This window comes from Pundamilia nyererei, unplaced genomic scaffold (genome assembly GCF_000239375.1).
Source record: "Pundamilia nyererei isolate P.nyererei 1_Seehausen unplaced genomic scaffold, PunNye1.0 scaffold00020, whole genome shotgun sequence".
Taxonomy (NCBI): domain Eukaryota; kingdom Metazoa; phylum Chordata; class Actinopteri; order Cichliformes; family Cichlidae; genus Pundamilia; species Pundamilia nyererei.
Genome location: NW_005187421.1, coordinates 5321717 through 5333657, shown reverse-complemented (window position 1 = coordinate 5333657; position 11941 = coordinate 5321717). Strand labels below are relative to the sequence as shown.

The following is an 11941-nucleotide window of genomic DNA, read 5'->3' as shown; positions in this document are numbered from 1 at the left end:
ATATATATATAAAAATACTGTTTTAATGATTTAATTCTTCTCTTCAATTATTTCTGATATTCTTGTCTCTTGGTTAAACTGTTGAGTTTCCCATCATCATGTGACTGTTTCCTCCTGCTGTGGTGCATTCAGGGACGACTCTGAACCTGCTGAAGTTCCCCATCATCAACCCGACTCCGTACAGGATGTTCAGGCGTCAGGAGCGACTGAAGGAGGCGTCGCAGCAAAAGGAGGTCGAGCTGTTGCCAGAAGAGCTAAAAAGGCTGCAGTACTTCAGCAAGCAGGGATACTTAGTGGGTAAGTGGTGAGGCAGCAGGAAAGACGAGGAGGTGCCTCCTGTCTGAACATGTGTTTATCTCTTCAGGTCGCATTGGCAGAACATTCCGGGTTGAAGGATTCAGAACGAATGAGATCCAGTTTGATCCTGACAGCCTGGCATTTGGAGAAAACGAAGATGGCGAGGAGACCACGACAGGTGGGCGAACTGATGCAGGAATCTGTCGAAAGCATTTTATGAGAATCCAAAAATGTTTAAGTGATCATTATTGAAGCTTTAATTAGTGGTTATCTTGCTGTAACATGCTTTACCTTCTTCCTGTATTCAGACTGATATTTACTTACTCCACAGGAGACTCCATTAATCTTCTCTCCCATCTAAGCCTCCAGTTGTGATGCTCATAAATTATTACAAGTCTTATAGAGTTTTACTACACTGCTGATTTGACCTTTGACCTCTATGTGACGTTGCCTTCCAGCTGCCAGCAGGTCAACTGAGGAGCTGAGTCACAACGAGCTAAAAGACGCCCACTGGCTGTACGACACGCCGGGAATCATGAAGGAGCTTGATGTGAGGCTCATTTTAATCTTCAGGCTTGGAGCTAGTCCTTTAAGAAGACTTTCTTATGATTGGCTACCCTTCGTCCCAATTATTGTAGTCACCTGAGTTCATTCTCTAAGCAAATATCTCTGGAGTCACCCTTACACTTTCATTAACTATAAATCAGTGGCAGAAGCTCTGATTTTACATGTTAACTGTAAATGCCAGCCTCCACACAGCAAGGGGCACTGCTCCACTGAATAGACTTCTCCTCAGTGTGTTCCTGACATTGGATGTTCACAAATCTTTCTTTTCCTCTCTCTTTCTCAGATTCTAAACCTGCTGCATGAACAGGAAGTGAGGTTGGTAGTTCCCACCCAGGCCATTGTCCCGCGAACGTTCGTTCTGAAGCCCGGCACGAGTCTGTTTGTGGGAGCTCTGGCCAGGATCGACTTCCTGCAGGTGAGAAGAAGAAGCTGAACAAAAGAACTGAAATCCAACTACTGTGGCGAAGAGTGAAAAAGAGCAAGAGAAGCAAGCTGTTAGTCAGAGTGGAGGAGCAGCACCAGTGAGAGCGGACTCCATCTCCACTGAGGTGGATGAGCTAGTGACTGTAGTCCTCGAAGTTTGGGGGAGGGGGTAGGGCAAGGCAGAACAAGGAATACTTTTGGATCAGAGTCCAACAGCGGGATGAGGCTTGCTGGAGAGGCCACTGAACGTATTCTTCAGTCATTTATTTGTTAATGAGTACAGGTGTGGTCACCTGTACCTGTGGGTGTGAATGTCACAGTTGGCTGGGGAAAAAATTAAAGGGAAAAATCCAAAATAAATTTCAAACTTGTCAACCTAAATCTTTTTTTTCCTTTGAAGTCTTACAATAATTCCACTTTGAACAAAGAACACTTCAAGTTTCTTTTATCCTGACCACACCAACGAGCCAGTATCTGTTTAAATTAACCCAGATGTTGTTAAATAAATTGATACATTCATGATTGGAGATGTTTAAGGATTACAAATATCACAGTGGCACATGGACGTAAGCCTGGGCTCTGAAACGGCACCACTGGTACTTGAACATGTGGATGTTCCTGAAGCAGCTGCTGCCACAAATAGAAATGAGCTCTTTGGTGCTTCTGAGCGACTAATAAGTGATTGATAAGCTGCTGATCCGCGCTGTCCTCCACAGGGAGAAAAGTCCTGCTGGTTTTCTGTCGTGGCCTCCGATCGGGTGCCGGTTCACATCACTAGCCTGGAAAAAGCCGACAGCATTTATGAGAAACACGGTGGACACGTGCTGCTGGGGGTGAGTTGCATGAGCCCTGCACAGTGCTGCTTTCGAGTGCTTGTGATTATTAATGCTTGTGTGCGTGCTGCGTTCAGGTGCCTGTCGGAGGCTCGGAGCGCATGAAGGAGTTTCCTGCATTGGTTCCTCAGGAGTTCAGTTTGGAGGGTCGGGGTTACCTGGAGGCTGCTGCTGACATCAAACTGTCATCTGCAGGTAAATTCATAAACATCACCTGCAGCACCTTCAGTGTCTCACCTGCCTCACCTGCCCATCTCTCGCACTGTCTCTCTGCAGGCTGGGTGGCTGTGACAGCAGTGGAGGGCGATCAGCTGCTGTTGAGAGTTCACGGGCCGCAAGCTGCAGGCTTCGGTTTGAGGACGCCGTCGCTGCTTCCTCACGTCATCTCTCTGAAAGGAGAACGTATCCGCAAGTCTGCTGCATACAAACCAATGAAAGCCGTGGGTCTGCTGCACAGCGGACTGTCGGCCGCCGGAACCGAGAGGCTGCAGGTGAAGAGGAAGAAGAAGAAGAACTGCACTATATAAATAAAATTTAATTTGTTTTAAATGTAAGGTGTAAAATCAGAGGTCTAGGTGGAAATACCCTCACATTAAATCTTTTTACTATTTAAACTCGTGTTCACAAAAATCTGTTGTGAAAACTGTTAATTTGGGGAGTTTTGGTGTTAGCTGGTCGTGATGCTTTGATTCCATTCTGTGCAAAAACACATCCATGTGTGATATTTTAAATGTTGTAAATATTTAAAGTCACACCAGATTTTCTTTGAAGTCTGATTTTTAGAACTAATGAGGCTTTTAATAGACTCCGAGCTCCGGTTAATTCTGAATATGTTCCAACTTTATTAAAAACGGGCAGACAGATGCTGAAGTTGCTGATAGTGTTTGGAAATCTTTATTTACAAAAAAGCAGAAGAAAGTACGTTACAGATTAAAGCTTTAATCGGTTAGTTTTTAGCTGAAGAGTGCACTCAAGCTGCTCACAATAACATCAGACAGTTAGACAAACATTTCTAATTTGATTTAAACCTGACAGGAGAAGACGTTTCATCTTGTTAAACAGGCTGCAAACCTTTGTAAACGATAAAGTTGGTGTAATATTATCTGATCATTTTCATCACTCAGTTACTCTGATATTAAGCTGTACATGGGGCATGGTGGAGGCCAAGGTGCTCAAGTTGAGGCTTCAAGACGGAAACTAAAATACAAAGTCTGTAGAAGCAGGAAGAACCTTCTGATCGCAGTGTGAATTAGCAACAAAAGCGGTTTCGGGATTGACTGGACGGACTTTTTGGCTCACGTAAATGTAGTGTCCTCTGAACGCAGCCCCAAATAAATTTTGTTCCTTTCTTTAAAAAGGTCATTTTCACCTTTCTGGCACAGTTCAGTTAGGCTTAGAGATGCCTGAGAGCAAGCACTGAGGGCAGTGCTTGCTCTGGAAGACTCGATGAGCCCCAATGGGCTTAATTACAGAAAAGATCAAATAACACCATCCTTATCGTTAAGTTACAGAAACTACACAAGCTGCTGCTGACACAAACCTTTACAAGCAGTAACTCATACGCATGATGTCGTTTTCATTTGATAGTAATAAGCCTCTGTAATAATAACAGTCCTCGGATGATGATCACTCTGTACAGTCGGAAAGAAAACACTTTGGCGTCTCCACTAAAAGGAATATCGCACTGAAACTGTAATGAAAAATAACCCCCCAACCCCTAACCATTAATGGAATTTAATGTTTTACTACAGCTGGTGTAATAACCAGATCTTTAATCAAAGCATTCACAAACTGGTACCAGGGCCACACTAAGGGGAAAAGGGAATTTTGAGAATAAAATTCATCTTCCTGTTGGCGCCTCTATAATATGGGCTGTGCTGACAAATTTGCACAGTCTGGTGAAAAGTATCCGGAATTCAGCTATTCCAGTTAGGCACATTTGAGCAAACTCAAATAGCTGCTAATGCACAGATGCAAGAACATCAGTGGTCACAATAGCGAGAGGCCACCACAGGAAACGGTGAGACACTTAAAGTGTTTGATCCTGAAGGCGTGGGGCTCAGGTGCTATGTGGTTTGAAGCCTGCTCAACACACACACACACTTTTTTTGTGGAAGCACAAAATAATTGTGTGAGCAGGTTTTCATCCTTTCAAAAATCTGGTTATTTTAAGTAGACTTACTATTTAGTTTGGTTTTAATCAATCTTTTCCATAAAGTAGCCCTAACACTAGTCCCTAACACAAAAATGGCATATTCAGACCAAATGCAAAGTGAAGTTTAAGTGCAGCGTGATTACAAACAAAGTTTGGAAAAGGTTGTGAAGAACTGAACACAAATTCAACAGATTTGCTTTGAGCTGTGTCGATTTTCCTGCAGACTGTCCATTTACTTCAAGCCAGAAATGGAGGAAAAGCCAGTTGCTAAATGATAAGGAGAGTAATCTTAGGACTTCATTTGAATGTTACATGACTCCAGGTATTGGTGAGGTTTATTAAGAAGCAGTCATCCCACTGGCTATTAATATATGTGATTGTGAAAAGGTCCAAAAACAATCCAGCGACTCTGCTTCAGGTTTTGTTTGAACACACCAAAGGAGAAAGGCATTTTTCTGCAGACTTGAACCTTCAGACGACAAATATAAAAACAAATGAGAAGAAAAGCGCAACATTTCAACAGCTGATTGTCAAAGGCACTGAATGTTTTTTCTTTTTAAAAAAAAAAAAAAAAAGGGAAAAAATTCCACTTTTACACTAGAAAATCTTTCTTTTTTTTCCCTACATGGAGACTTCACGACACTGACAGGTTTAAAAAGGTCTCCAGATGTTCTGTGGAGGTCATGAAAATTGATATGATGTTAAAATTCATTGTATGTGCAACAGCAGAGTTGAGGTGGACATGATCTGAGAGAGAGAAAAGCATATGTACATGCCAGTGTGTCGGCTCAAACTGACCCTACAGACCAGACCAGACCAGCATGTAAAAGTTCAAAAGGGTCTGAGCACCTAACATAGCCCCCGACGCCTCTTCCAGGACTCCACAGGAGGAGGCGGAATCCTGGAAGTCTTCAAATCAGCAAAACAAGAGCAAATCTGGTGATAACTGAATAGAATCAGCTGCTAAATCTAAAGAGTTGGTGATCGGACACCAAATGATGAGACATTTGTTCAGTTTATACGTTTGTGCAGTCTTATTTCACACAACTGGAGTGTCTGCACTTTAAAGCAGAGACGGGTCCTAAAGATGCACAGTGTGCTGGATACAGCTCCTCATTTCTGGGAACTGCTGTCCATGTAGTAGACGTTTACCAGGTGGCGGTTCAAGTGGCGCCGATACTCCACCTCCAGGGGGAACGTGCGGTCGCAAAAGATGCACATGTGACTCTTTAGCTCAGTAGGAGTTGGGATCTCATCAGTGGGTGTTTCTGGGTCATTGGACATCTTAGTCGACCCGGCGCCGTTGCCATTGAGGCCGGAGTCGTCGCTGCCCTCGGAGGCGCTGTCGCTGATGTCACTCCCTCCTTCGTGGCTGCTGTGGATGCCCTCGTCATCTTCGGGCTCGGTGGGTTTGCTTCGCTGCCCAGGGAGCACCAGAGAAGGTGGTGACTTGGGTTTTAGGAATGTTGGCGCAGGTTGTTCTTCAGCAGGAGAAGGCGTGTCCTCACCGGAGCTGCAGGTGGGTGAAATGTCCGTCTTCTTAGAGTGTTTGTTTGGAGTCTTTTCTGGCTCTGGTGGAGCATGTGTACTTGCGGTGGTTCTTGCTGCAGGGCTGTGTTCTGTTGGGTCGCTGTGAGTGGTTTCCTTTGAGTTGTCCAGATGAGGAGAAACTTTCTGAGCCTCTGAGCATGGACTGTTGATTGAAGTTGCTCGACCCTCTGCTGGCTCCACAGCAGGCTGAGGGGTGGGGGCTTTCTTGTTGGAGCTCCTCGTCTTCTTCTGCTTTGCTGGTATTGCCCCATTGGACTTGTGTGCTGTCAGACTGGACTCAGTTACCTTACTGGTGTTTTGTGAGGCAGGTTTAGACTGAACATCCTCCACAGCTGAGGCTTTCACCCTCCTGGTCTTGGATGGAGTGCAGGGCTTGCTGGAAAGATCTAAAGCCTCCACAGCTCTCCTCTTTAATGCCTTTTCCTTGACTACCTTTTCCTTCTGACCTTTCTCTGGACACTTGTGTTTCTGTGGAGCTTGTTTGACGTGCTCTGCAGTCTTCTCAGACTTCTTTGTTCCAGACTTTCTGGCTTTGCTGGCATTTTTGCTGTCATTCTTCTGATTTTCTTTCTCTTTCTCAGGCATCCCTTTTTGTTCCTCTTTGTCCAGCTTCTGCCTGGCTGATCTTGCCTCCTCTGGCCTTTGTTGGTTAGATTTCTCTCTCTCTGCTGGGTCTTTCTGGGTTATGCGTGCTTCTGCTTGGTTCTGAACAGCTACTTTCTCTGTTGCAAGCTTCTTGGCTCGTCTCTTCACTTTGTTCTCTAAACTTTCTGTCTCCTTCTGGATTTCTTTAACAGATGCGTTCTCCACCGGACTCTCAGTGACCTTCTCGACCTTCTTCTGTCTTGTGATCTTTTTCTCTGGTTCCACTTTGTCCTTCGCTTTTGGCAGTTTCTCAGATGTGATGGTTGATTTCTTCTGAACCTTGCCAGGTGTTTCGGTCTGTACCGATTGGCCAGTGCTGGGCCGAGTGTTCTTTCTGATTGACAGATTGATAGGACTCGACTCCTCCTCCCCGTTGTCCATGTCCAGGTCTTCCTCAATGCTGGATGAATCATCAAGCTTATTTGCTCCAGAGTCTGACTTTTCCTCTGCACTCTCGGGACCTGGTTTCTTGACTCGCAGCTTGACTTTGGAAACATCCAGGGCAACATTGCAGCCAGAGTGCCTAGACTTGATGTGATACTGCAGGTTGCATTTCTTGGAGGCAGCATACTTGCAGAGGGGACAGAGAAACTGCCGAGGATTGAGGTGGAGTTCAACATGCTTCTTGTAGTTGCTGCGATCAGCGGTCTTGTACTCACAGTATGGGCAGGAAAGAGGTTTGGGACCATTGTGGACCTGTCGAGCATGTCGAGTCACCTCGTGTTGGTTGGCTGCCAGGTAGGTACAGCTCTCGCACTTGAAAGGACGCTCACCTGCACACAAGAAAGTGAGGTGTTACACCCTTGCAGTGAAGGCAGTAGGATATAGAAAAGCTTCATGCAGCAGGTGAGTCTGATACTTGAGGATCTATATACGTCAGTAGACTGATTCCTTATGTTTGTCTGTAACTGCTATATGTCTGTATTCACAACCCTGAGGTCCTTTTCTTAACCATAAAGAACAAAAAACACACCATGCACAAGTCTGACTCATCTCTAGTTCAAAGTAATCTCCTTGTGCACCTGTGGACAACTTCCCATTGTGGCTGCTGTTTTTTGAATGAGCTCCATGGTGAAATCGAGCAAACTAGCTTCCAAACATCAACTTCGGTTTAAAGTGGCCACCTTTCAGGCCAAAGATCATCACTGCTGAAGTTGAACGGTCTCCAGCTGGAGCCCATAGACCAAACATTTATCCAACGGTGTAAGGGAGGGCAATTACTGCTGACCAAACCAACAAAACTTTACCATCCTACCCTCCTCACAGAATTTGGTTACGTGGAGATTGGTCAAATTGCTGTTAATGTGCTTTTTGCTTTTTATAGGTGGAGTTTTTATTTAACCTTTTCTCAGCAAATCTATAAATTGTATCTTGTTTAGTAAAATCTGCAAAATTATTACTTTCAAATCATTAAGGTTTATTCGTGTATTCGATGGAAGCCAAATAACTGAAACAGGATCGTTCATGCAGGAGTTTGAGGATCACAGAAGAGCAGATAAAACTGAAACCACTTAATCAGAGGCCGTTTTCTGACCCCGCTGATATGTTTTCAGATTCATCTGCTCTTCGGTGTGAATGCCCCACAGAGCAACACAACACAACACAACACAGGAGGTGGTAGCATATAGTTCTGCTGTTACCATGTTAGTCCAACAGCGACAGCTTCAGTGAGAGCAACACAAACAGAAATGTTCAGAGTGAGTCAGAGGAACAAAAACAGAGCGAAAACATCAGTGACATTAATTCTACTTAGTCCTATCATATATCACTAATATCACCATGCTACATCTACTAAAGTACAGCAGTGTGAGCACTAAAACTACTGTAATACTAATACTTTAACAATTTTACTCTCGGGTCTTGAATATTCAACTATGAGCTAGATAAGAAAGAAAGGTACATTTCGGAATCTAGACCAAGGGTGTCAAACTCGGCCGTATTTTATAAATATGGGACAATCCTGCTTTCAAGGGACAAGAAACTACTACTACTAGGGCTGCACGATTAATCGTTAGAAAATCGCGATCTCGATTCATACTTATGTCTCATTTCCAATATCTCATTTCCAAATGACAACGATTAAAAAAAAAGAAAAAAAAGACGACGACGATTGTACCGCATTTTGATCCGGGACGCACTCTGCATGAAAACAAGCGCTCACTCTTCCAAATGACAAGGGCGGAGCCTTATACCACGTGATACAGAAGCTGTGCCGTGTGATGCTAAAGTTACCAGGGAAAAAACAACGGACAGCACGTCAGGGATGACGAGACAGGAGAAAATCCGTTCCGGTCAACCACCCAAACACCAATAACGGGAACCTTATACAGCGCTTCCCTATACACGTCGAACTCAAAGAAATTACGGAGGCTATCACTTATCACCTGACCAAAGATATGGCTCCCATCAACACTGTGCAAAACGAGGGATTTAGGAAAATGATCAACACCCTAGACAAACGCTACACAGTGCCATCCCGCAACTATTTTTCTATTGTTGCACTACCTGCTCTATACACGCAGTGTCGAGCAACGGTGGAGACGGAATTTCAAGCAGTACAACATTTTGCAGCAACAACAAAACGTGAGACATTTGTTGTTTTTATGGTTATTTATTGTTTTTATGTTCAGTCTCAACTGTTACGAAGTTGATGTGCAGTTAATAAGTGCAATAAATATTTATACCGGAAAAGAGAATCGTGATCTCAATTCTAAGCCAAAAAATCATGATTCTCATTTTATGCAAAATCGTGCAGCCCTAACTACTACTACTGCCCTGACAAACTGCCCGGGTCTTTACGCCATCTGCTTAATCCTGGAACAAGTGCCAAACAAAGAGAGCAAACCACTCACTCTGGCTGGCTAAGAGAAGCATCGAGCAGTGTTGTACAACTGATTTAACAGTTTACTATTCAACTCTCCAACTGATTTATTAGCCTCTACAGTTAGTTTTACCTGAGTGAGTCCTCATGTGTCGGGTCAGGTGGGTCTTCTGTGAGCTTGAGTAGTCGCAGTATGGACACTGGAATGGGCGAACACCTGAAATAGACAGAAAATAACACTGAGGTCCCACGACTACCTACGTACAGACACTTTTAGTGCCTAAAAGACTTCAGACAGGCAAAAGACAGAAACGCAGAGGGTCGTCGTACCAGTGTGAGTCCGAATGTGTTGGATATAGTTGCTCTTGCGGTCAGAGAAGTAGGAGCACTGGCTGCAGGTGTGCAGTTTGCTGGGGAAGTGATTCCTTAGATGTTTCCTCCAGTGGTACTGACTGACGGTGGTGTATGGACACAGAGTACACTTAAACACCCTGCAGAGACACAGCGGCAGCACACACTCGTTACTCAGGTCGGTAAAACAACTGGTCATTAATTTTCCTGCAAAATGCTGGTATATGGAGGCAAAGTGTGTGTGTCAGTGCACAAGTGCAGGTCTTACCTGTGGTCTTCACCCTCCTTGTTGTGGTGTTTCAGGTGGGCGATATAGTGGTCGTATCGGTTGGTGTTGTAGCCGCAGCGCTCGCACCTGATCAGCCCTTTGATGTCATCTGCATTGGCTGCCACCTCCCCGCCGCTCTCGGCCTCACCACCTGCCGGGTCCTCGGGTGCTTCCGCCTCCTTTGCCTTGGTCTTGCTCCTCCCCTCCACCCGGTTCACCACCATCATCTTGCTGATACTGTGGGTGCTTAGATGATCCACAAACTCCTGCTCATTTTCCGCCTGGAAGTGACATGGTTTGCAGTGGAACGGTTTCTTCTTCTTCGTGCTCTCCGTCACAGCAGGCGGGGCCTCTTTGCGTTTGGCACCCTGGGGAGGTGGTGTTTTAGTGGTGGTGGCGGAGGAGGAGGAGCAGGGCTGAGGCGGGCAGGACAGATCTTCAGCTTTGTCTTCCTCATCCTTGTTCTCATTCTCCTCTGTCCTGTTTCCAACAACCACAGCACGGATACCTGGGCCCAGAGTCTCGGGATACTTCTCAATACCGGCATCTCTCTGATTCTGGTTCTCGTAGCCATACCTGATCGCACACACAGGTGAGTTAGTGGCCAGATGAAACAGGTATCTGCAATATTACTATCAGGTTCTATAGAGCAGGTCTTTCTTTTATTATCAGTAATATCTCAATCAGAAAATCTAGAGCATGCTTTAAAATATTTTGCCTGCTGTGGGCATCCTTTGCACAAACAAGGGAATTCCTGGCAATACGCACTCACAGTTAAGCTGAAATCAAACCAAACTACCCACACTAAGTGCTGCTGGAAAGGGAAAATTACTACAAAAGCAACAACTCATTCTTCATGACAGCAAAAAAAGGCAGATAACTCGCTTCTGAACTGGGAGCACATGGGAGCTTCGCGGGCTGTCCTCAACTGGAATATGTAACGCCTTTTGCAACTTCACAGGGAAACATAAAACATTTATAGATCTTAGCTTCCTTCATTTTAAATCCAGACTTTTTAATGACCTGCGGGAACCCTGTGTGTGTAATCATGTTTGACCAAACGCAATCTCAACAGAAAAAAAGTGTGATTATGATTTCTGCCATTCAGAGGAGCTGTCGCTGAAGGTTTTTTCTCTTAATGGCAAATATAGAAACGGCTGGATGTTTCCAGGAATAGCAAACAACCCATGAGTTAAAAAATAGTTCCAATGTTTGTTTAAAGTTTCCCTTGGTTAATATGGGGGTCAAGCCGAGGTCGGACTCGTTCTCACTTCCTCACCTGACCACACTCTCGTCCTCGCTGTCCGAGTAGCTGCCTCCCACGGTCTTCAGCTCCATCATCTCCTTCTCACCATCACAGCCACCGCTGCTCTCCGCGGCTGTCACCGCTGCCACGTTTGCCAGCATCACCAACTGAGGGGCGGGCAGCGTGTTCCTGGGCATGTCGCTGAGATTCTGCCCATCCTCCATCAGAGGAACACCCACGGGGAACATATCGAGTGAGAACACAGGCTGAACTGCCATGTGGAGTTCAGCGCTTCACCTAGACACACGGAAAGCTGCAGGGACAACGACACGGGAGGAATATTTTTAATAACTGCGACCTCAGAATCATAACCACATATATGTTTCTGGTTATTTTTTCCTTTAACTTATGTGTAACACTGAACATGAAGAGTTCTAAATCCTCTCTGCCTAAGACGGACCACAGATACCAGTTTTTCTCATGTAGGATTTGAGCGCAATCTACTTAATAATGTCCATAATTACAGATAAATGCAAATCTGCAAATCCACACAAGCTCATGGCCCTCATTTCTGAATATTTGAGTGGAACCGTTCCTACCCTGTGCAAAAAACTAATCTACAAAACATGTGGACCGGCTTGTTTTCGCATGTTACTAAATCAGACTCATTCTGAACCAGCAGGCTTGTGCAATCTGCATACTGCCACTACTTCTCTATCACTCCTCTAGTTTACCTCCAGTTGAAGCAGAAGTGGTGACGATGTTTTAAGAGAGAAACCTGCAT

The 11941-nt window shown here is 44.9% G+C and overlaps 2 protein-coding genes across 2 annotated transcripts in view; one reads left to right on the top strand and one right to left on the bottom strand.

Moving 5' to 3' along the window:
- Window positions 1-3222, top strand: part of noa1 (nitric oxide associated 1) — a 5495-nt gene extending 2273 nt beyond the window's left edge. The window contains exons 3-9 of the mRNA XM_005726585.2: window positions 133-297; window positions 365-475; window positions 756-847; window positions 1148-1279; window positions 2004-2120; window positions 2198-2315; window positions 2397-3222. Of these exons, the coding sequence (XP_005726642.1) occupies window positions 133-297; window positions 365-475; window positions 756-847; window positions 1148-1279; window positions 2004-2120; window positions 2198-2315; window positions 2397-2647 (986 nt within the window). The 3' untranslated portion in view covers window positions 2648-3222. The remainder of the gene's footprint in view (window positions 1-132; window positions 298-364; window positions 476-755; window positions 848-1147; window positions 1280-2003; window positions 2121-2197; window positions 2316-2396) is intronic.
- Window positions 3223-4860: 1638 nt separating this feature from the next.
- The window catches only part of rest (RE1-silencing transcription factor), a 9093-nt gene continuing 2012 nt past the window's right edge, over window positions 4861-11941 (bottom strand). Inside the window, exons 2-6 of the mRNA XM_005726584.2 lie at window positions 11191-11470; window positions 9912-10487; window positions 9623-9783; window positions 9426-9509; window positions 4861-7244 (exon numbers count right to left, since the gene is read on the bottom strand). Of these exons, the coding sequence (XP_005726641.1) occupies window positions 5389-7244; window positions 9426-9509; window positions 9623-9783; window positions 9912-10487; window positions 11191-11435 (2922 nt within the window). The 5' untranslated portion in view covers window positions 11436-11470 and the 3' untranslated portion in view covers window positions 4861-5388. The remainder of the gene's footprint in view (window positions 7245-9425; window positions 9510-9622; window positions 9784-9911; window positions 10488-11190; window positions 11471-11941) is intronic.